The sequence below is a fragment of the Sorex fumeus genome, unplaced genomic scaffold (assembly GCF_029834395.1).
Source record: "Sorex fumeus unplaced genomic scaffold, SorFum_2.1 ptg000035l, whole genome shotgun sequence".
NCBI lineage: Eukaryota > Metazoa > Chordata > Mammalia > Eulipotyphla > Soricidae > Sorex > Sorex fumeus.
In genome coordinates, this window is record NW_026606092.1 from 22,398,332 (window position 1) to 22,419,916 (window position 21,585).

A 21,585-nucleotide genomic window follows, 5' to 3' on the forward strand; every position below is an offset into this window, starting at 1 on the left:
GGCTGGGACAAATGGAGATGTTACTTGCTCCCGCTGAAGTAAATCAACAAACAATGGGATGACAGTAATACAGTGATACATTAGCAAAGCAAATTAGCCTATATTAAATAACATAACATCAAATTTTAGTTAATCACCAGAAGAATTAAGAAAAGAAACTCTTCATAGTATACCCTCAAGAGCAAATAGAGTTGAGGCAAGATTGTACTGCTTTCACAATAAATCATGAGTAAATTTAATCTTTCCTTTTTTTCAGGGAATCAGGGAGCATACCCAGAGGTGTTAAAGGATCAATCAATCCTGGTAGAGCAAGGGAAGCATGCAATTCAGAGATCAAACTTAGGTCGCCTATATTCAAAACATGTGCTCCAACCCTTTGAGATATCCCCAACTCATTAATCTTCAATTAGTTTACTTCCTTAATAATTATGTATTAATTTTAAAATTAATGTTAATAATAATATGTATTAACTTTAAAAAACAGTAGTAGTGCAGTATTTCCAGCTTCTAGTAATACTATCCAGTATGGTTCTATTTACATTAAGATGAAAGAAACTACTTTCTAAATATTCAGTCCTAAATCTGTGTTCTTGATATTAGGAAACACTCTTTTTTTCTGTTTGATTTTTAAAAAAAACAAACAATATAGTTTTTTTAAAATCATACTGCCAAATGCTTTTTTTTCTGTTCTTGGATGTCAAGGCTGTTATTTGAAAGATTACATAAGGTGGTTTGGCAGATGAAAAAGAGGTATTACTTCAGTTCCAAAAACAAGTAGATATTACATCCAAACACACCTACCACCCTATAATGTTCCTTCTTGTCTATAATTTACATTTTAAACTGTTTTGTTTTTTGTTTCAAAGAGGCTGAATGCTATAGATTTATTCATTTAAAAATTGCCCTCATTTTCTTGGCAGATGTAAATAAACTTGGAGAAATGAAAGGGTTTTCAGAAGCTACTACTGCGATAGACAATGACTATTATACTCACTTCTGCAACAAAGATGCCTTTTTATTGAGGGATCATTTAGAATGATCTGTTAAACCTATCTTTAATGAGGTATATTGAAATTAATTACTGATATTCCATTTTTGATATCACAATGAACCATTCTCATTAGTTTCATTAATGAAATTAGAAAAAGCTCCCACCCCCAGTAAGCGAGGATTTCAATCAGTATGTGATCATATATTTGTTAGGCGTCTATGAATTAAAAAAAAAAAGTTTGTTTTAAAGAAAGAGTTTAAGAGTGAGCTCATATGCATGATACTTGGAAATTTCCTTTTCATATAAAGTATCCTGTGGATATTATTCTGCCAGGGATTATAAAGTTAATAAAGGACAACTCTTCCTCTCCTGCAGTAGGTCCACAATAATTGCTGGCTGGATTCAAAACTCAGCCTTCTCAACCTGTTGGTAATATTACATGACAGAGCAAACACTTTGAAAAAGCAGTGACCCTGCAGAGGCCCTCTTCATAACAGGGAACAAACTTGCAAGTCCCAAACAACCAAATCCAGTTTTCTCACATCTGAAATAAAGTCCTTAATTCCAGGTTTGGAAGATTAGACAGTTTAAAGATTGATATTTAAAGCAGGTACAGAACAACTTTAATGGCCATTTTCCCTCTTTATAAAGCTTCTGTTTGGAAGACAGATTATTTAACTTGAGGAAATAAACAATTTAACCATCAATCATTTATTTATCTCATTATTTTCCAGAACTGATAAAAATACTGATTGTATTTTTTTCTAAGTCTGTACCTCAGATATGCTGAGAAAATGGAGTTAGAATACAAAACTTGACTGTTAACAAAAATTGTTTAATCAATTTAATGATAAATTGAATGATTAGTTTGAAAAAATCTCAATAAAACATTTAATGAAAGAGTTCACATTCAAACTGAAACAAGAAACCTAAGAAGTGACTATATTTGCATAACTTGATCTGTATTTGGAAGAAAATTCCACAGAAGACAACAATGGAAGCTTATCAAATCAGAATTTCACATAGATTATCCATAGCCCTACTAATGAATGCTGACTCATTGGCCAACTATGGTGAACATTTAATGGTACTCTGAGATAGGAGTATGTTTAGCCGTTCCACTACATCAGTATGAGAACTGCATTTGGCATTCAGTTCCACTGCTGCTTTCTGAAACCAGTTCCAGAAGAGTATAGTTATTAAGCTTAAGGTTTTTCATTAGTCTGAAGTCTGCCACTAAATTTTAAAAAACTTTTGATTTTGCTGTTTTTCTAAAAAAAAATTGGTCTGGATTCCAACAAAATAATTTTTATTCAAGTGACAAGTGAATAAAAAAGTTCTTAAGACTTAAAAACTAAGCTAAAACCAGAGACATTTTTTCCTGTTCTTGTTGTTAAGATGATTTAGGTGATTTTGTGTTCTTAGGTTATGCTTGCCAAGGTTGGGACCAGAGCAACAGTATAGCAGATAAGACACTTGCCTTGCGTGCACCAACCCAGATTTGATACCTGGTATCCCATATGATCCCTGGAGCAACACCAGGAATAATTTCTTAAAGAAGATCTAGGAATAACTCCTAAACATTGCCGGATGTAGCCCCATAACAAAAAAACAAAGAAAACAAAAGTAATATTTGCCAAAATATACCATTTCAGATGAGAATAGCCTATCTTAACTCCCAATCTCAAATCCATGTCCCATGTCTCTAGTTTAACAATCTGAGGGAACGTTAGGATATCTTTTCTTACCTCATGCAAAGTCTAGAACATCTATTGGTAAAACTAGGTACTTTTAAATGATCCACCTTTATTTACTTGGGATTAATTTTTTTCAATTGCTTTACTCTATTGTATAGCAGAAATTTTAATAACAAACCTACTAAGAATAGGATATCCTAATATTTCTGTAGAACTGAATAGTTATGGACACAGAGGTACCTTCATTTATCAGTTACAGTAAAAGAATTAAATGTTCTATACCTTTAATAAGTCCTTTTTCTTGCAGAGTTTTCAGAGAAGGTCTTCGGGTAATAAACTTCTTTAATCTGCTTTTAACTCGGTTTTTGTCGCTTGTATCAGAAGCACTGTGATGCAGTCTGAACACTGGAGATTTAAAAAAGTCAGAGGCATTCAGTAAATTTCTCCTTTATGATTATTACTTTATGCAAATAGGAATAGAAAACAGTAGTTATAGAACAAATACCTGAATTGATAGCTCAGTCCATTCAGTTTAGACAGGGCATACACGTAAAATTTGCCTGTACTGAAATATTAACTTTGTTGCACCATGAATGTGAAATGAGAATGTAGTTCACATTAAGTATTCACAATTTATTTTCATACTCATATCCTCATAGTTAACATGATAACTTTTATTAGGATAAGTTCATCTACTGCATCTACACACAAAATCATGTTCAGAGTAAAAAGTCATCTAAATTAGGAGGAACATCTCTTTAGAATGGTTAACTTCAACTAATTATGATTGTATATTATCTCTTGATAATCAGGAATTTTCAAAGATCCTGGTTGTCCAAATAATTTTGTCAATCTTTTTATGTCTACCAAAAAAAACTCTATTCTGAGCAATATTTCTTGTTCTCTTTAAGGGTGAGAAATTTCCTGTCCCAATTCTGAAACACAAACTCAGATTTTTTCCTATATCTCGGTCAGTCTCTTAATCTCGGTTTCACATTTTTCTGCTTTATTTTGAAAGTTAGTTGTATGACAAATTTGTTACTGAAAAAGCTTTGGATGAATGAATAGCTGCTCATCATCAATCTATGAATTTAATGGCGGTCAATATTAACACTTAAAGTCTGAACCCTCATTAAGTGTGGAAGCTAGATGCCTTTGTGTGTCCAACTGATGACAAATAGAAATTTATTGTTTCTGTGATATAGAATAGAGATTGGATCTGAGTCCTCAGCTATCTAATTCAATTGTAGACATAATGTGAGGATATGTGACACTTTATTGGGTGCCTATAGGCTCTGTTCCTCTCAGATCACATCTTGATAAGACAACATTCAGATGTTAATAGTATAGAAAAATATGGACAGGCCTTACTATGTGCTGAATGCTACATATGACTTAATCCTCTCTCGCTCTAAACTACATATGGGCAGTGATTTTATCTACTTGAGCAAATGTTGCTCATAATAATGTTAATACCTTAAAACTATTTAACATATAGTGTATGCTCACTGGGTATTCATTGAATCAATTCTCAATGCTATTCTGAAGCATGTAAAAGTATTCTATCCATTTTAAAGATGAGAAAGTTAGGGCAAATATGTGAATCGTGAAACATAATACGGTGACAGTTTCATAGTATGTTTCAATGGTGTTCAAATTTATTAAAAGATTAATGAAAGGACAAAGCATAAAATACCAAGAACTTACTCATTTAAAATACTCTTGGGCCCAAAGACACTACTTTGCATTTGTACCCCTATATACATTGTAGCACTATTTCCATTTTTCAAGAGCTGTAAATAAACCTGAGGACCCAATAATAGATAACTGGATTATACAAGATTACCATGACTGGGTTTCAGTCATATAATGTTCCAGCACTCCTCCTCCCTCAAATACAAAGGAGTACCATGATAACCATATAGAATTAGGCACCATTAAATACTGAACTGGGGCAGTACTTGTCACTAAAAGGATCATAGCTTCATATTACCTAAAAGTAGAGTTTTCAACCTTGGCACCCTGATGCTTGAAAGCAGATAGTTCTTTTCTTGTAGGATGTTACTCTGTGCATAATGTGTGGGATGTTGAACAGTCTCCCTGTTCTCTAAACACCATGTATCTGCTACCTCCTCTGTTGCGATAATAAAAACTGTCATTGGGTTGTGATAGATAAATATCTTTGGGGGAGTAAAAGGTACAAAATTGCTCCCTTTGAGATTTATTGCCCAAATGCAAACTAAAAGTTACATGTCCCACTCAATTTTTGTTTATTTATATTTGAATAAACTTGGAAAATATAAAGGAACTGAGAAAATTCCCCAAGTATTATTTTAATAATTTGTTTTTTTTCTAAAAACTGTGTATCCACATGTGATCTCACAATTGATTCACTGAATGTGAGGAGTCACAAAAGTGTATCATTTAACAAGGTTGTAGACTACTTCTGTTGTTGAGAGCATCCCAATAGTGTGTCTTGCAGAAAAGTAAAAAACAGTGTGAGAGATGTAGATAACTTCAGCGTTCTCTGTCAATGTCATTGAGGATCAAGACAGCCTGATGACCAGACTATTGAGCTGTGTATGAAAAGTATTACATATTTATTTCAACATATATAATCTACATATATCATCATTTCTATATAGTTGAAAATTTTGTGAGATCTATTTTAGATTTATGCTATGCAATATGGTAGCCACTAGACACTTATGGCCTTTGCACATGTGAATCATAGCTTAGGCTTTAGATTAAAATAATAATATTTTTAATAGCACTGCACTGTTCTCCCATTGTTCATCGAGTTGCGACAATAAAATTTCCATTGTGAGACTAGTTGTTACTGTTTCTGGCATGTCGAATATGTCATGGGTAGCTTACCAGGCTTTGCCATGTGGGCGAGATACTATCGGTACCTTGCTGGGCTCTCCGAGAGGGACAGAAAAATCGAACTTGGGTCAGTTGTATACAAGGCAAACACCCTACCTGCTGTGCTATTGCCCAATATTTTAATATTTTAGTTAAATGCAATGGATTATTAAAATAGTCTTACCAATTTTTAAAATGTGGTTATTAGAAAATTTTAAATCACATATGTGGTGGATAAAGTATTTCTGGATAGTGGATATTTAGATGATAAAATTTCACATACAAGTTGACAACCTACTAAGTGGATAGAGGATTTTGATTTAAATGTCATGGATAAATTGCATATGGCCTATGTAATTAATTATAAGATGGTATAGTAAGGAGCAAAAACCATAAGAGACTAAGGGGTCATAGAGGAGGAATTAATCTCAGGTCATTTTTGAAAAAATAGCATGTGTACTTAAGGCCCATGCAAACATCAATTGTTTTTACAGCACCATGAATATCTGGCATTAACTGTTTCAAATTTATCACTCAGTTATTCTGAGCATCCTAATATAGTACATGCTTACATGATGCCTTCCAACTTTCATCTTGGTTCTGTCATTATAATGACAATCAGTGGCATTTGATCTGCTGTATCTAATAGTTCTAGGTTAAGGCCTTGGATTAGAATTCTAGTTTTGGAGAGAGAATAAACACAATAATTTATAGGAAAAATTTATACTCCTGCGAGAACTTTGCTCCCAAATCTGTTTTTGAGATGACATGAAATATTCTAACTTTCATAGCTTAATAGAGAGGTAACACTTTCTATTTCTAGTCTCACCAAAAAATTTTACTTTTGTTTTGGGGACACACTGCTATGGTGTTTGGGTGCTATTCTTGGTTCTGTGTTCGGGGTTTATTTCTATTGGGGGACCATGTGGTAGAGGGAACTGAACCCAGACCTCCTGCATACAAAGTATGCAATCTGTTCGATGAGCTATTTCTCTGGCCCTTATCTCAAAATTTTCCTCATACTCTATGTCAAAAAATAAATACAAGGCTAAAGAAGCACTGTATCCTGCTACTTGGAATTATTAAAAATTATGAGATAACAAAGTATTTTGCCAATTAGAGCAAATTCTATGTGAGAATATAAAAATAATGAATTCTATTTTTTGAAACTTTTTAGTACTTGTGATACTTTTCTTAAATATATATGTATATATATATATATACATATATATTATTTTCAGTACTACCATCTGGCTCCACATGTGAGAAATGTGTATAAGGTGACTTGATTAAAAAAAGAACAGAGTTTTAAATTGTGTTCTCTTCGTTCCTTCTTGTAAAGATCAAAATATGATCAAAATGTTGGTTACAATTGCAGTTTTTAACTACTAAACTCTCCAAAAACGCCTTTAATAATGACTTTCCTGAACACAGACTGAAGTGTCAACTTCCATTTCCTGATGCCACAAATAATCGTCCTCAGATGACAAGTCAAATTACAAAGACCTTTGCTATCTTTCACTTTGCTCATCTTGTTCTAAGAGGAGTTATGTAGAAGTTAAAGTCAATAGATGACTAATATACATATATATGATTTTTTATTAATCAAATAACTTGAAATAACTATAAATACAAACTAAAAATGTAAAATGCACATGGTAATAAAGACATGTCCATCACAGGATCCCTATAAAAAATAGTAAAAGTCTTTGAATATTGCAGTTTACAAATCTGATTTTAACAGCCAAACTTATAAAACAGTTTATACTTTTCCGTTGTCAAGGGAGAAAAACTTGCCAAATTGTTCATTTTAAGTAAATACAACATAACCAATTAAGGAAAGCAAAATTTAAACACATGCCTATGATAATCAGGACATAGTTTGCTTCTGATTTCACTACTGATTCTACCAGAGCTCTGTTCCTTCCACTTTCCCACAGCACCCAAGTGACCCCACACATACTTTTAGAAACTTGTAATCACACAGTGCAAATAAAAGGACACTTTACTGGAAAATACACAGTGTGGTACAATAATCCATCATTTATAAAAAATAGAATTCAGCCTTTTCTTTCTCCTCAGAGATTTAACTACTTTTTGAGAGTGAGACTTACTGCAATTTAAAGGTTCATATTAAGTCTAATGAGCACTTTTTTCACCATTACCATTTAAATATTTTTCTTAAAGTTGAAAAGATACTAAAGAAGTATGGGTTTAAGTTCCAAAGCATTTACTCTGATTGACAGTGGAATGATTCTTAATTCTATGTATTTTTACATCCATGAGAAAAATTAACCTGAATTGTATTTGCTTTTCAGGCATTCTACATTTACATTAGCTTCTGTTCTATAATCTTGTTTCCACTGAGGAGTGATCTTTCCCTGCCCCAACAAACAATTTTTTTCAAAGACTAAAAATTTTGAATTTTAATATGCAATTTAATTCTCAACACACACAAGCCAAAGGCTTCCTGCTTAAGTACCATGCTTGACCGGTTGAGAGATTTAATTGGTGTTAAAGCTACTCATGCCAGAGAATAGGATTGTAGGTTTTAAAAGACGAGCCTCAATAAATAACATCACATATGAGGGTGGGCATTAGGCCAAGAAAAGTTTTATACCTGATACTGTTATTATGGTAGGAATATGTATTGCCCTTTGTATGTTTATTTCCTAACTTTACTAGCAAGCGGGGAAGCAATACAATTTGGACAAGGAACATCCACTACCATTCTGTTAAGGGATGAGAACCACAAAAGAAAACCCAAACCTTCCAAAATTCAAGAGTTTGGATAATATGATCCAGAATTGTGCATCTGCCAGAATTTCTCTTGCTGGGGACTTTATTTTGAAACATTCCTCTTTTCCTGCCAAACTGCTGTTCTCAAGGTATTCCCATGTTACAATTACATGTTGCTATTATTATTTTTTTCAACTTGGAAATGATGGAGAACTAACATTTCAGAAATATTGTTAGAGGAAAGCACATTTATTACTCTTCAGAAATACGCTCACAAACAACTTTCTAAGCTACCAGTTCTTAATTAATAGTACTTTACACGGTGATCAACATCAGGTTTGGATTGATTATTTTGTTCACTGTTGAGAGTTTCCAACACTGTGAATCTAAAAGAATATTCAGGGCAAAGCTGGCAGGCATTGCTTAGTGCAATCATCTTACCACATTGCAGTGTCAGAAGAGGGGGAGAGAGATCCAGAAAGAAATGACAAAATAAGGTTATATCAGGCTCTTCTTCCCCAGAGATTCCAAAACACTTCTCAAAAATCACATGGATTACATAACAAAGTACGAACTGTTTCACTCATATTTTCCAATACTACCTTCTTGTATCTAAAATGATCCTATTTTACCGCTTCCTAAATTACTATACCTTACCCACACTAAATTGGAAAGAGAAATAAACATCCTACCTAGCTCCTTTATGTGGTCTAGATATTGGTGCTAATTCATGAGACTTTTGATTTGCTCTTTACAGCATGTAGTTTTAGACTTTTCAGAACTTCACGCATAATCTCTTGTGTTAGAGTAGGCATTGTGGGTGCTTTGGCTAATTATTGTTAGGCATCTGATATCTTTTTTTCCAAAAGCCCAATGTGAACTAAGTCATAATTTCAATACCAAATCTGCAGTCTGAGAAATAAAGTTATTGAAACTTTTAATGACTTGCAATACAAATTATGATTAAATCTGGAAATAATTGGAAGAGAGAACACAGGAAATTTTAACAACAGTGCTTTGTTTTAAATATTTACTTCCCACATAAATGTTGTAGGAATACAAAATAACTGATCTGTTCCAAAGCAGAGGGTAAACAGATACTATCTATTCAATGATCCATATTTATGATTTTCCATTTAAAGAGAAAAGAGAATTTATACAATAAAATGCTCACTTTGATTTACTTTTTAAATTTAAATTTTATTATTATTTATTTATTTTGGGTTTAGAGCTATACCTAGGGATGCTCAGGGGTGATTTCTGGTTCTGTACTTGGGGATTACTCCTGCAGGTGCCTAGGGATCATATAGGATGCTGAAGATCGAACCCTGTCTGCAGAGTGCAAGGTAAATGCCCTACCCATGGTACTGTCTCTTCATCCCCCAAAATATTTACTTTTAGATTATATTATCTAGATTAAATAGTCAAATCTAGCTACACATTTACATTTTCAGTGTCAGTAAAGAATTGGCAGTTTATTGTCAGGTTCCTGTAATTTGGCCACATAGAAATCCCATGATTGCTTTCCCTCGCTACATATGTATACTATGTGTTCTACTGGTAGGGTAGATTCTTCATTGTATGAGCTTAAAATTTTTCTTTGGCCAGATATTAGGTATATACTTTTTTGATAATGAATACTTATAATGAGTCACGGTGTTTAGTTCAAACTCTTTATAGCATACAGCATAGTGTTTAATGACTTGATGGTAATTTCATGATTCATTTAATAACATAATTCATTTAAAAACATTATTTCATTTAAATAATGTCAGTTTGTGATATGTGGTTTCCAGGTGTACATCTTTATAAATCAAAACATCTGTATACACAAAAAGCTTTACCACTTCAAGTTTAATTCTCTCACCATATAATTAATCCCTTTTACCTGCCTTTATTTCTCCTTTTGGTAGCTAATACTTTGGTCTTAGAGTATAAAATTTTATTATTTTTAGTCTACTTGTTTTATCAATGTAATACACATGTATTAAATAATATAGTGTCTCACTTTCTCTGGTTTATTTCACTTAACATTATGCTCATAAGATCCATAAGTTTTGGTGCAAATGATAGGATATAATTTTTATAGCTGAATAATATTCCACTGTGTATTTACACCACATCTTTGTTAGGTATTATTCAGTCAATAGACTTAATTTTATTTCAAAATATTGTTTTTATAAACATATACACATACATGTGCATCGGATATAAATGATATATGAAGAATCAATAGTACATATAATATTGTTTCTTTTAAAGTCATCTCAATTTTTACTTTGACTATCCAATCTGATTACCCTAATTCTACATCTATTATTAATGAATACAAATTTTAGAGTAATTGTATGTAACAATAAATACTCTTCTACTAAGGATGTTACATTTCAATAAATTCATATAATTCACTCTTATAAATTCTTTTATTTCTGGCATTTTAAGAATAGAGCTACCTGTCTCTTGTTTTGTCTGTCAATACTGTCAAAACTCTGGGGACATAGAAAGGTGACAAGAACCTCTCATCGTAGTCATGTACTTCCTAAGGTCTCCTTTCACCTGATTGGCAGGAACTGATGGATAAAAATAAAATAATTCTAGCGCTACTGTAAATAATTGCAGATATAACAGGGAAAAATTTAGTTGCATTAGTTGAGAAAAGTAAATCACAATTTTAATTCCTTAGTCTATTTTTACTTTTTATTGTTGCAGGTGCTTTGGGGCCACATCCAGTGGTGATCACAGCTTAGTCATGCCTCTGTGGTCAGAGATTACTCCTGGCAGACTGTAGGATCATATGAATTGGCAGGGACTGAATCCAGGTCACCTGAATGTAAGTCAAGCAACCTACCCACTGTAATATCTCTCAAACGTACTCTGACACTTAGCATCATACACAGTAGTTTTCAAAGACAGACAGGTCTACTCACAAAGTGTAACCACACACATTCATGTTTACAAATAAACATTTTAAATATTTCTTTCAGAAAGCTATAAAATTTCTCACTTTATGCTCAACTATGGGGTACTTCTTTTATCCCTAGTTGATTCCTAGAGGTGAGTTGATGATCAGTACTTAGGGGAAAAATAGATAAGAGCCACTGGCATATGACTTCTTTCCAACAGCTATGTTATTCCTTTCAAAATATGTGTCTTCATTTCTCTCACACTCATTCCTACTCTTTTGAATTCTACAGGCTTTGATTTTTGAATTTCCATTCTGACATTTAATGGTGGCACTATCTTCTTAAAACTTTTTAAATTTAGGGACCACAAACTGACAGTAATATTGATACAGCTTTATTCACACCTTTACCACTATACCCTTCACCAAGATGTACCCCAACACTCCCAAGGTTGTATATAATCATAAAAATTCCATTTCTGTCTTTATTTCCTCATTTGTTAAATGTAGTTGATCATGGTTTGCTCTCTGGAATCCTGTATGGTCTCCAGCACAATACCAGTAAAAATTCCTGAATGCAGAGCCAGAAGTGATCCCTAAGCATTGCTGGTTATGACCCAAAGAGTCAAAAAAATTCCAGTGCAATAAGTGTACAACAAACATTCAGTAAAACATGACTCCCCAGGGATATAGTTACAGTTAGTGATAGAGCACTTATCTTGCATGTGTGAGGCCCTGGAATCAACCCCAATATCATAAATAAAATAAAACATAATGACTACTATCAGCATTGAGATTGTGACAGATGTTTTGTGGCACAATCATAGCAATAATCAGTAAATTAATGAAACAGGTGGTATGTAAAGCATTCCTCTTCCCTCCATTCCAATATTAGTAATTTTATAACATTTACTAAGTACTGTATCTGATATCATTAGAGTAACTAGCAAATAAAATTTACAAATATGCATATTTATATAAAATTATATGTACCTATATATGTAATCTTACCTACTATTCTTTTCCCTCATTTAAATCAATGCATATACAACCATAAGTTTATCTGTTATTAATTTCTGCCAGGACTTTGAACATATGTCAAAATCATTGGGTTTTGAAGAACTATCTATTAAAGACTTTCTGAACTGTGACAATGGATATTGACAATGCTTGTCAGACTAAACCACTATTGATTGGTTCACATCATGTATATAGCAAAACCAATTTCTTTCAACTGCTTCTTCCTAACTGAAATACATTATTGCAGCCTTCCTCTCTGTTTATTATAACACCCAAGCTCATTGTACGTAACACATTCAACAGAAAGTTTTCACAATGAAAGAGGCAGCAAACTGCAAAGTACAGTGCAAGGTGAAAGAATATAGCAATCCAAACATTCTTGTACTGTAAGTTGCTATTCCTTTGAAAAGTATTGATCCTGAGTCGTTTTGTTTTCATGTAACAATCCTCTCAAATGTAGAAAGCTCATGTACTAACAGAGCTTGGCTATTGTTAAAGAGTCCCGTGACTCTCTTGGTTTCTAACCCTGAATGAAACTATTTTAAGTATTTTGTGTATGTCTAAGTTGTGGGAAAGAACGTGTTTATGTTGGGTCACTGCTCCTCTAACCACAAAAATACACAGCTCTACGAACGCATGCCACACACACACACACACACACACACACACACACACACTATAAAGTTTCCCAAAACTTATAATGGTTTCTGTAATGAATGACTCAGGCCAAGTTTGGCCATATGTGACACATTGTACAATTTTATTATTACTTTGAATTTGCATTGCATTTTCTTCCCAAGAGGACACACTTCTTACTGAAACAATATCCTTACATAACAAACGACAGTTTTCACAATAGCTCCACGAGTGGGAAGAAGTCCAGACTTTTTAATTGAAAATATTAAACAAAATAAAGAAACATATCCTATACAAGTACTGACTGATTGTATTTCATGCTTTCTGCAGTCTACTGTGGCATTCCAAGGCCCTAAGTACTAGATTTTACCAATTATTAAAACTCATAGTTTACTACAAGCAAATACTTTGGAAAGTAGGATATTCTTAAATTCTTAGGATAATTCTAGGATATTTCTAAAATTGCCATCCCTCTTAAAAAAGGTCTTTATATCTCACATGAGTTACTCTGGTGAAATAACAGGGGATTTTGGTTATCTCTAAATGCTTTAATTAAGTCCAGCAAGATTCTGCCAGCCTCCCTCTTAACAACTTCCCAGCTCCTAGGAATGCCTGGAAGTTTAAAAGGGAAAAAAACCACTTAGAAGAGTTGGGAATGTTACAAAGCAAAATGTATCATTCATCACAGCCTCATCTTAGGCTAGAATTCCAAAATTTACTTGTATGTTCTAGACCAAGATTTCTCCCAAGATAAGGATTCCTTTGAGTCTCTTCTTCCACACCATGCTGTGGCTCAGGAAAATGGCTGTTCTCAGCACCCTGGACCTTGTCCTTTCTCTGGCTCTGCCCCTTGGCCCTGGCCTACTCACCCCCACATTCCCCAGCTCTGAGACAGACTTCTGGCCATGGGCCCATTCTCTTGGCACTCTCTTCAGGGGTCACTCTGTCCCAAAGAAGGCTTGATTATCAGGGCAACCTCTGGGATTTTTTTTTTTTTAGGACTTTGGCCATCAGAGACTGTCAACCAAAGACAGCCTAACACATGCTAGTTTTATTGAGACACAACCCTCCATGAGAGGCATCCTTTTGACATAAGCTTTAAACTATTTCCTCCAAAATATGCATACAAGCCACAGACCCTTCCTTACAGGAAGTGTATTGAGAATGCAAAGGGAACCCTGGGAAGGTCTGAGGACACAGTCTATCGTTTCTGTCTAAGTTATTAAAGATAGTGGGGTGGTTTGTCCTCACAAATATGGACAGACAGCTGCAGTTTGCAGCTGGTAGTATGTTTATACTTGCTAAACAAAGATCTAGCTGGAACTGGGTGAATACTTGGCTCTTGTGCAATAATCATAATTCATAACATACATTAAAAAAGAAAGAAAAAACTAGGAAAAGACCCAGAAATATCCATTTCATTTTGATTACTGTGGGCTGGATAGAGATTGCTTAATTTACTGTCAGTTTTGAATTCTTTATTGAGATGATGGCTGTGACGATCAAAACTTCATTCTGCTTTATAGCCACACCTTCAGAATAACTCTTGTTTCTTTAGAAAATAGTAATGGAAGATCTACTTTTTGGCAAAACTCAATTATCACAAATATCTGATTTCCTAAATGACTTAATTTTAATCAAATTTCTAAGCATTTTCTTCATTTCGACCATCAGATAATTTCATTCTTGGGCACAGTTCATGCTGAAGTCACAGAAACATAAAATATTATGTCAGGAGTAAAATTGAGAAAACAGAATAACTTTTGAGGTGAAGAAAAAAACACTGAAATTGCTTAAGTCATTTGTATAAGACCACCTGGTAAAAAAAACAGGGTAAAGATTCAAATTCAAAATTTACTGAGCAAAATTTATAGGTATTTGTCAGCACATCTTATGTCTCTTTAATGCAAGATTAAATTTTATTAGAAAAGCCCAATCAAAATCTGGTAAACTGTCCGAGCAGAGTCAGTTTTGTGGCTCCAGGCAGCCACTATGGGTCCAATTCATCCAGAAAGCAGTCTTAGATTTGACTCTAAATGCAGTCATTGCCATCAATTAATTCTATTTTATTCTACATAGTTAGCATTCAGGAGTTTTGAATAGAGTATGGAAATATATTTAAATTTGTATGCATAATCATGCATAATAATGTGAAAAATACATGCCCCACAGGAGGGGAGTGTGTTACAGTAGCCTTTCTTTTGACAAGTAGCAATGCTAAGTGTTCTGCTATTATCCTTTTCTTTAACTTTGGGTAACCTGAAATCTGTAATAGATTATTATTCAGGGTTTTGAATCTTCTCTCCCTTGGGGCCCGGGGTGGGGGCGGGGTAAGGGATCCTGTTGCCAATTGCGAGGACACTCCTCCATACACAGATGCCACTGAGGAACACACTCAGCAGGAAGTCCTCTCCTTGTGTTCCATTCTCAATGGGGCGGGAACAGGGAGAATTGAGCTACGATGGGAAACTCTTTTTTGCCAAGTTCCAAGCCTTCTGGATTTCAAACTCTTGGACTATTGAACAGTCCCCAATCTCGCATTTCTTTAAGCTTGTTTACTCTTGACAAAATGGAACATTTGGTCTCAGGGAAAAAAAAAATATGTCTTTGGGTTTTAGAGGTCTCTGAAAACTTCTTGAGACATTAAGTACCTCTTACTTAACCTAACAGTGATGATTTAAGTCCTGAGCCACTGAAAAAGTGCAGATTAGATGGCCTTTAAAATACACATAGATTGAAAATCTAAAGAAAAATGCACTCAGCAAACATGGTATTTGGGATTTATTTTTAAAATATGGTTGGAAAACATTAAGCAAATTCAAAATGAGACAGAACAGATAACGGTCATTTTCACTTAAAGATCTACTCTCTAAACAACACAGCAGATGTAGTCTTCATTATCTATACTAACAGGGGCACTGTGAACAGTGCAAAAGTCACAAAGGCAGAGTAATAATAAGAACCACTGTCATTGTTATCTCTTAATCTTTCAAACTGTCGAAGCAGAACCAAGAGTAAAAAAGAAATATGTTTAGCAAGATGTGACTTTCCTTATTTTTGTTCAGCAGTTTAGACAGGAAATTTCCACCAGGAAATTTTTCTTTAGATTCGGCACTGGAAAGCAAGTTGAACAATTTCCACTCTCTGGTACAGAAGAAAAAAAGTAGAAAGAAAAAAAAAACACCTGTGGACTCAGTCTGAGAAGAGTTTTAACACAAAAACAGGTGCAGACTTATGTAATGCCTAGGGAAAGCAGGGGACAGAGCCATGGCTCATGGGTGGGCCCTTGCAAAGGAAAACGGAAGATAATTGCTCCATTGTGATGCATGGCCAAGTGAGAATTATGTGTTCTGGGTCACATAACAGTTTGACAAAATATTTCTTTTGCCAAATCTGTGACCACGTGGAATACTCCGGTGGTGGGAATACATGCTGAAGTTAAGGATGAAGTGAGGTGGGGCAGATTATTCAAGTGAGAGTTCAGCATTTGCTCACATCGCCTGCACTCCTCAAAACAGACACATCGTGGCCAGTAACAAAGTTTAATAACAGTATCTTCTGAGCAAGGTGCTTGGTGGAAAGCACACTGGGTTTTCCCTGAGAGATCTGACCCGGAATTTCAGCTCTCCCACTCAAATCTCAATTTCCTACTATGAATAATATTGTGATATAGCTATTTTAGTAATTTAGATACAGATGGATCAGATATTCTGATGTAAAAGAATAATGCTCTGTATTGTGTGAACTATTACTATCTTCCCCTCCACTTCCTTTCTTCCTTGTCTTTGATATCTTGTCATGATCAAAAGTTATACCTTCACTAGATTCTAATAAGTAAATAGAGAAAATTAGGCTGGGGGAGCTAACAGCTAATTTTTTTAAATCACAGTATAAATGTGTCTAAACATAAAGTTGATATGGAAAATATTTAAGACATTTGTAGTAAATATATCAAAATGAAGCTTATATTAATAGTGATTGAAAAAAAAGTCTCCACAGGATGATACCTCAAGAATTGCTTGGTGAGACATTCCATTTTCTCATAATTTTAAATCCATGGCATGCATAATTCTCTGATTTCCTGAATGTTTATTAATTATAGCTTTCATGGCAATAAATGTACCAGCAGTATAACTCCCTCCAGGTGAATGTACGATCTAGTTTAGTACTACATCTAGACCAATAATGATTTTAAAGTAACAAATGTAAATATATTGCATTGAATATGTTAACTTAAGATTGAAATCTGTACCTACAGAAATAGAAATGCAGAACATCTACCTCGATAAATATGGATAGGTATGACAACAACATTGTTTTATTAAATGATTGTTGTTAACCAGATAAGTGTTTACTGTACATTTCATATGATGAAGCTCTAGGGCATAGAAATGTATCCTTTAGTAATCAGAAATAGTCTCATCTATGAAATATTTTTTAAAGGACTCTAACATTTAACAAGTTACAGGTTAAATTTAAATTCAGGGGATAACACAGAGATTCGAGCACCTGAATTATGACTTTGGAAGGGGGTTAAGGAAAGTGTTTGTGAGTAGGAGATCCTTTGCTTTGCTATTGCAGTTGATAGACTCATCTTCTCCACTTTGGATCATGATTATCTCTGACCAGACAAGTAATAAAAGAAAGTTGCATAGATTGAGTGTCTTTTTAGTAAGCTCCTGTACCCACCATTAGTGACAACTGGTCCTATATTTTTCTGTCACTAATTCACCCTAACCACACTGATTTTCTCGCCCTCTTGAAGAGTACTGGCTCAGGACTCTATGCATGCTGCTTTCTAAACTTTACTACTCAATTTTCTAATGTCCACATAGTATACAAGGACAGTGGTAGAGGGTCTTGGTGGTGGTAGATGTGCAGTAATTTTGTCTATCAAAATCATAAAAGCTAATACTATTGTAACTATGTTACTTAAACTATATGATCCCTGAGCACAGAGTTAGGAGTAAGTCCCAGGCACTGCCAGCATGCCCCCCTCCCTCAGTAGCACTGTAGCACTGTCCTCCCATTGTTCATCGATTTGCTCAAGCAGGCACCAGTAACGTCTCCATTGTGAGACTTGTTACTGTTTATGGCATATTGAATACGCCACAGGGAGCTTGCCAGGTTTTGCCGTGTGGGCAGGATACTCTCGGTAGCTTGCTGGGCTCTTCGAGAGGGACAGAGGAATCGAACCTGGGTCAGCAAGGCAAATGCCCTACGGGCTGTGCTATCACTCAAGCCCCCACCCACCTCCAACCAGTATCATTATTATCTGTTTTATTTTCGAAGTGTCAGATTTAATCTATTTCAAGTAAGATACTTTAAAAATGTTATTTAATGTTATTTTCCTTCTTTCTTTCCCTTTTGTTGCTTTTGTAGTTGTTGCAGTGACTAGGACTCATGCATGCTTAGTTGTAGCCAGCAGTGATCACACTCTGCTATGGTGCTAAGGATCGCACTGTAGAACCTTTGCAAATACACTCAGACTGCAATAAATTCACTGACAGAATCACTCAGACCTACAAGCCAGGTGCTCTACCTTGAAGCTATCTATTATAGCTATCTGTGGATTTATGGCAATCACCATAGCAAGGTTTTGGTCTAGGGAGAAAGGTGGGACACATCCACACATAGGCAAAGTATACTGCCTAAGTATACTGCCTATACTGTTTTTGTCGAAATTTGAAGCTAAGCAAGGGAAATGCTGTACATGCTATAGTATTGCTCTGTTCCCTCTCTATCAATTTTTAAAAATTCTTACAACAACAGAACTCATTCTCAAAAGCAAAGTCATATTCATTTTATATTCAGACATGATTTACAGTTTAAGCTTTTGTTATGTTCTTTTTTTTCTTCAAATTATTTTGTTCTTGTAAATAAGCAGTTATCATTAATATTTGTTCATTCTTAAAAGTTCTTATAGGGGAAAGTTGAATTTAAAAAATCTACTTTTAATTTGAAAAACATTGAGCATGTCTTATATATGACAATTACAATGAAATGCTATTAGGGTGAAAAAAAGAAGTCTAGCCTCCCACTCTCCTTGTAATCTTAGTGTGTATACAAGCACGAAAAATATAAACTATGAAGCAGTTGACCCTGTGAAGCAATACATAGTCAAACAGGACACCATCAGGAAGATTGCAAACATCCCTTGATCATATTTCTGAGCTTTAAAGAAGCAAAGGTCTAATAAACATGAACTTGGACTACAATGAGCATACCCAAATCATCCTTAAAAATAGGTATTTACAACAACAAAGTAGTACTTTAATGGCAAAGATGGATGAACCAAGCTTATATCTGTATAATATAAAAAAGGAAACACTGATTATATAGTACAAATAATTTTGCTGTAATATGACAGCCTAATGACTTAAGTGCCCAATATCGTCATTATGGCTCTGAACCCCATGTGCATTAAGCAATAAAGACTCAATAAAACTACTGTATAATTCATATTTCCATGAAAATCTCATTCTTTTAAAATAGTTGTACCTATAAGATCTGAGAGACTAAATGGAAAAGTTAATCATCTGAATTATGTATTATGTGTATGCGGTGATATGAAGCTAGTCCCAGGAATGTTTCTAACTAATCCTTCACGATGAAGGAAAACAATACATTTGGACACTCAGTTTTATTTGAGGGCTTTTTTAAACTAGAAAGAAATGTATGTTTTGTCATATTAGTGTATTAATTATTTCCATATATAATGCTTTGAAGGTTATACAACTCAAATTCAACTATTGCTACATCGCTAATAAATGCACTTTAATTTTATGGGAAAAAGCAACAAGTTGAAAGTCTAACAAGTTTTTTAATAAAAAAAGGTAAAGGCCCTCCCGTTGATCGTCAGTTTGCTCGAGCGGGCCCAGTAGCGTCTCCATTGGAGACTTTGTTGTTACTGTGTCTGGCATATCGAATACTCTCGGTAGCTTGCCGGGCTCTCCGAGAGGGGCGGAGGAATCACTCGGGCCGGCCATGTTGGCCGCTTGTAAAGCGAACGCCCTACCGCTGTGCTATTGCTCCAGCCATGAGTTTTTTAATATTCATCTTAATCTTTGCATAACTTTAAATTTGACTTTATTTTCAAACAAGGTAAGTGAATGGTTTAGAGCAGTGATCAAACAAAAGACTGAAAAATACAACAGAAAAATTGACCAGAATAACTAGGCATCATGACATATTTTGAGATTCTCCTCCTCAGATTCTCAGTTCTTTAAGAACTCCCTTACATTATAATAAAAACAAAAATAGTGCTAAAAAGTGTATCAAGAGTAGGTATTTTCAGGTCACAGAACCGTGTATCACTAAGAGATGCTGAGAAACATGAGAAATTAAAGATGCTATTATGTTTTATTTTTTGTTTTAACGTTTCTAAGGAGCAGCTGTGCCCAATTCTTAGTGTAAAAGGAAAGCCATATCAATTTTGCTCATTTTTGTGTTTGGGATGAACATGTGATGAGAAGTACATTTGCCATTACAAAACTGGGAAATGTGACAACAATTATAATGGGTGTTGTTTCATCTACCTGCTAAACTGGTCCTCCTTGTTCAAAATATGATGTTTTTAGGGTGGCATCAACCATCTGGCATCCCAGAAAGAGAGTTGTACAAAGAAACTTCTTGGATGCCTAAAAATGATGTGAGGACAGACAAGTACCTCAAGGGTGTCTGCACAGATGCAAATCACTTACATTTGCAAATGTGTGTACGAAAGAGAGGATAGAATTAAGAGTGAATAGCTCCCCTCAATTACCTGCTTTGTGCCTGAAAATGCTTGATTTATAAGCAGAAGATTCAGAGTCAAGTACTTGAAGAACTAAACTTCAAGTCAAGACTAAGCCGAACACATAAAATACTGTTTTCCACTAACAATCCAAACTCAATGTATGATACTTGGACATGTATGCAGGAGGAACTTAGCATACTGAATATTTCCTCATAAACTGAAATTAAAAAGAAAAAAATCAATCCAAGCTGTCTTTTCTACGTTGTCTCATAAAACTGCATTGTTTTGAGGGGGGTAAAAGGCTTAATTTTTACATAAAAAAATGGGTACGGAAAAAATAAGATGTGTCCATAAAAGAGATTGTTTCCAAAATGCACTGCATTGTTTGGCCCAAACAATTGGTCCTCCTATATGAAAGGAAGGAGCCACAACAGACTGAAAACAGAATAGGTAATCAAAATAAAAGTTTTTATTCTGGAGTAGCTTAATCATCTTAGCGATGTTTACTAAAATCTGCACCCTTAGACCCCATCACCATGGTAAAAAGAACTGCAGAGAATAAAACCATTTGGGATTGAAGGAAAATAAACTCATTTTCATATTTCATATTTACCCGTGACGTATTCAATATGCCAAACACAGTAACAACAAGTCTCATGATGGAGATTTTACTGGGCCTGCTCGAGCAAATCGATGAACAATGGGAGAACCGTGCTAATAATTTTACATATATTATATATTACATATTACATATTTCATAAGTCATCTTCAAAAATATTTTTTGACTGAAAAAAACGAAGTGTCTATAAAACAGAACCTAAAGAAAGACAGAATCACTGAGCATTCAGGGCATGTGAAGAAATTTTTCAATCTTGGAGGAAAACTGAGAGAGCAAATGTAAAATTGAGGTTGAAAAGTTTCATGCCTAAACACCAAGGAAGGAAGTGATTCTAATTAAAACGCCGCATTTACTATATACTAAGGCCACTATTTTTGA

General features: G+C 34.4%; 1 protein-coding gene across 1 annotated transcript in view; it reads right to left on the minus strand.

Annotated features, from left to right (window-relative positions):
• Positions 1–21,585, minus strand: part of ARHGAP15 (Rho GTPase activating protein 15) — a 759,615-nt gene that overhangs the window by 309,694 nt on the left and 428,336 nt on the right. The window contains exon 9 of the mRNA XM_056117651.1: positions 2,971–3,093. Coding sequence (XP_055973626.1) covers positions 2,971–3,093 — 123 coding nt within the window. The remainder of the gene's footprint in view (positions 1–2,970; positions 3,094–21,585) is intronic.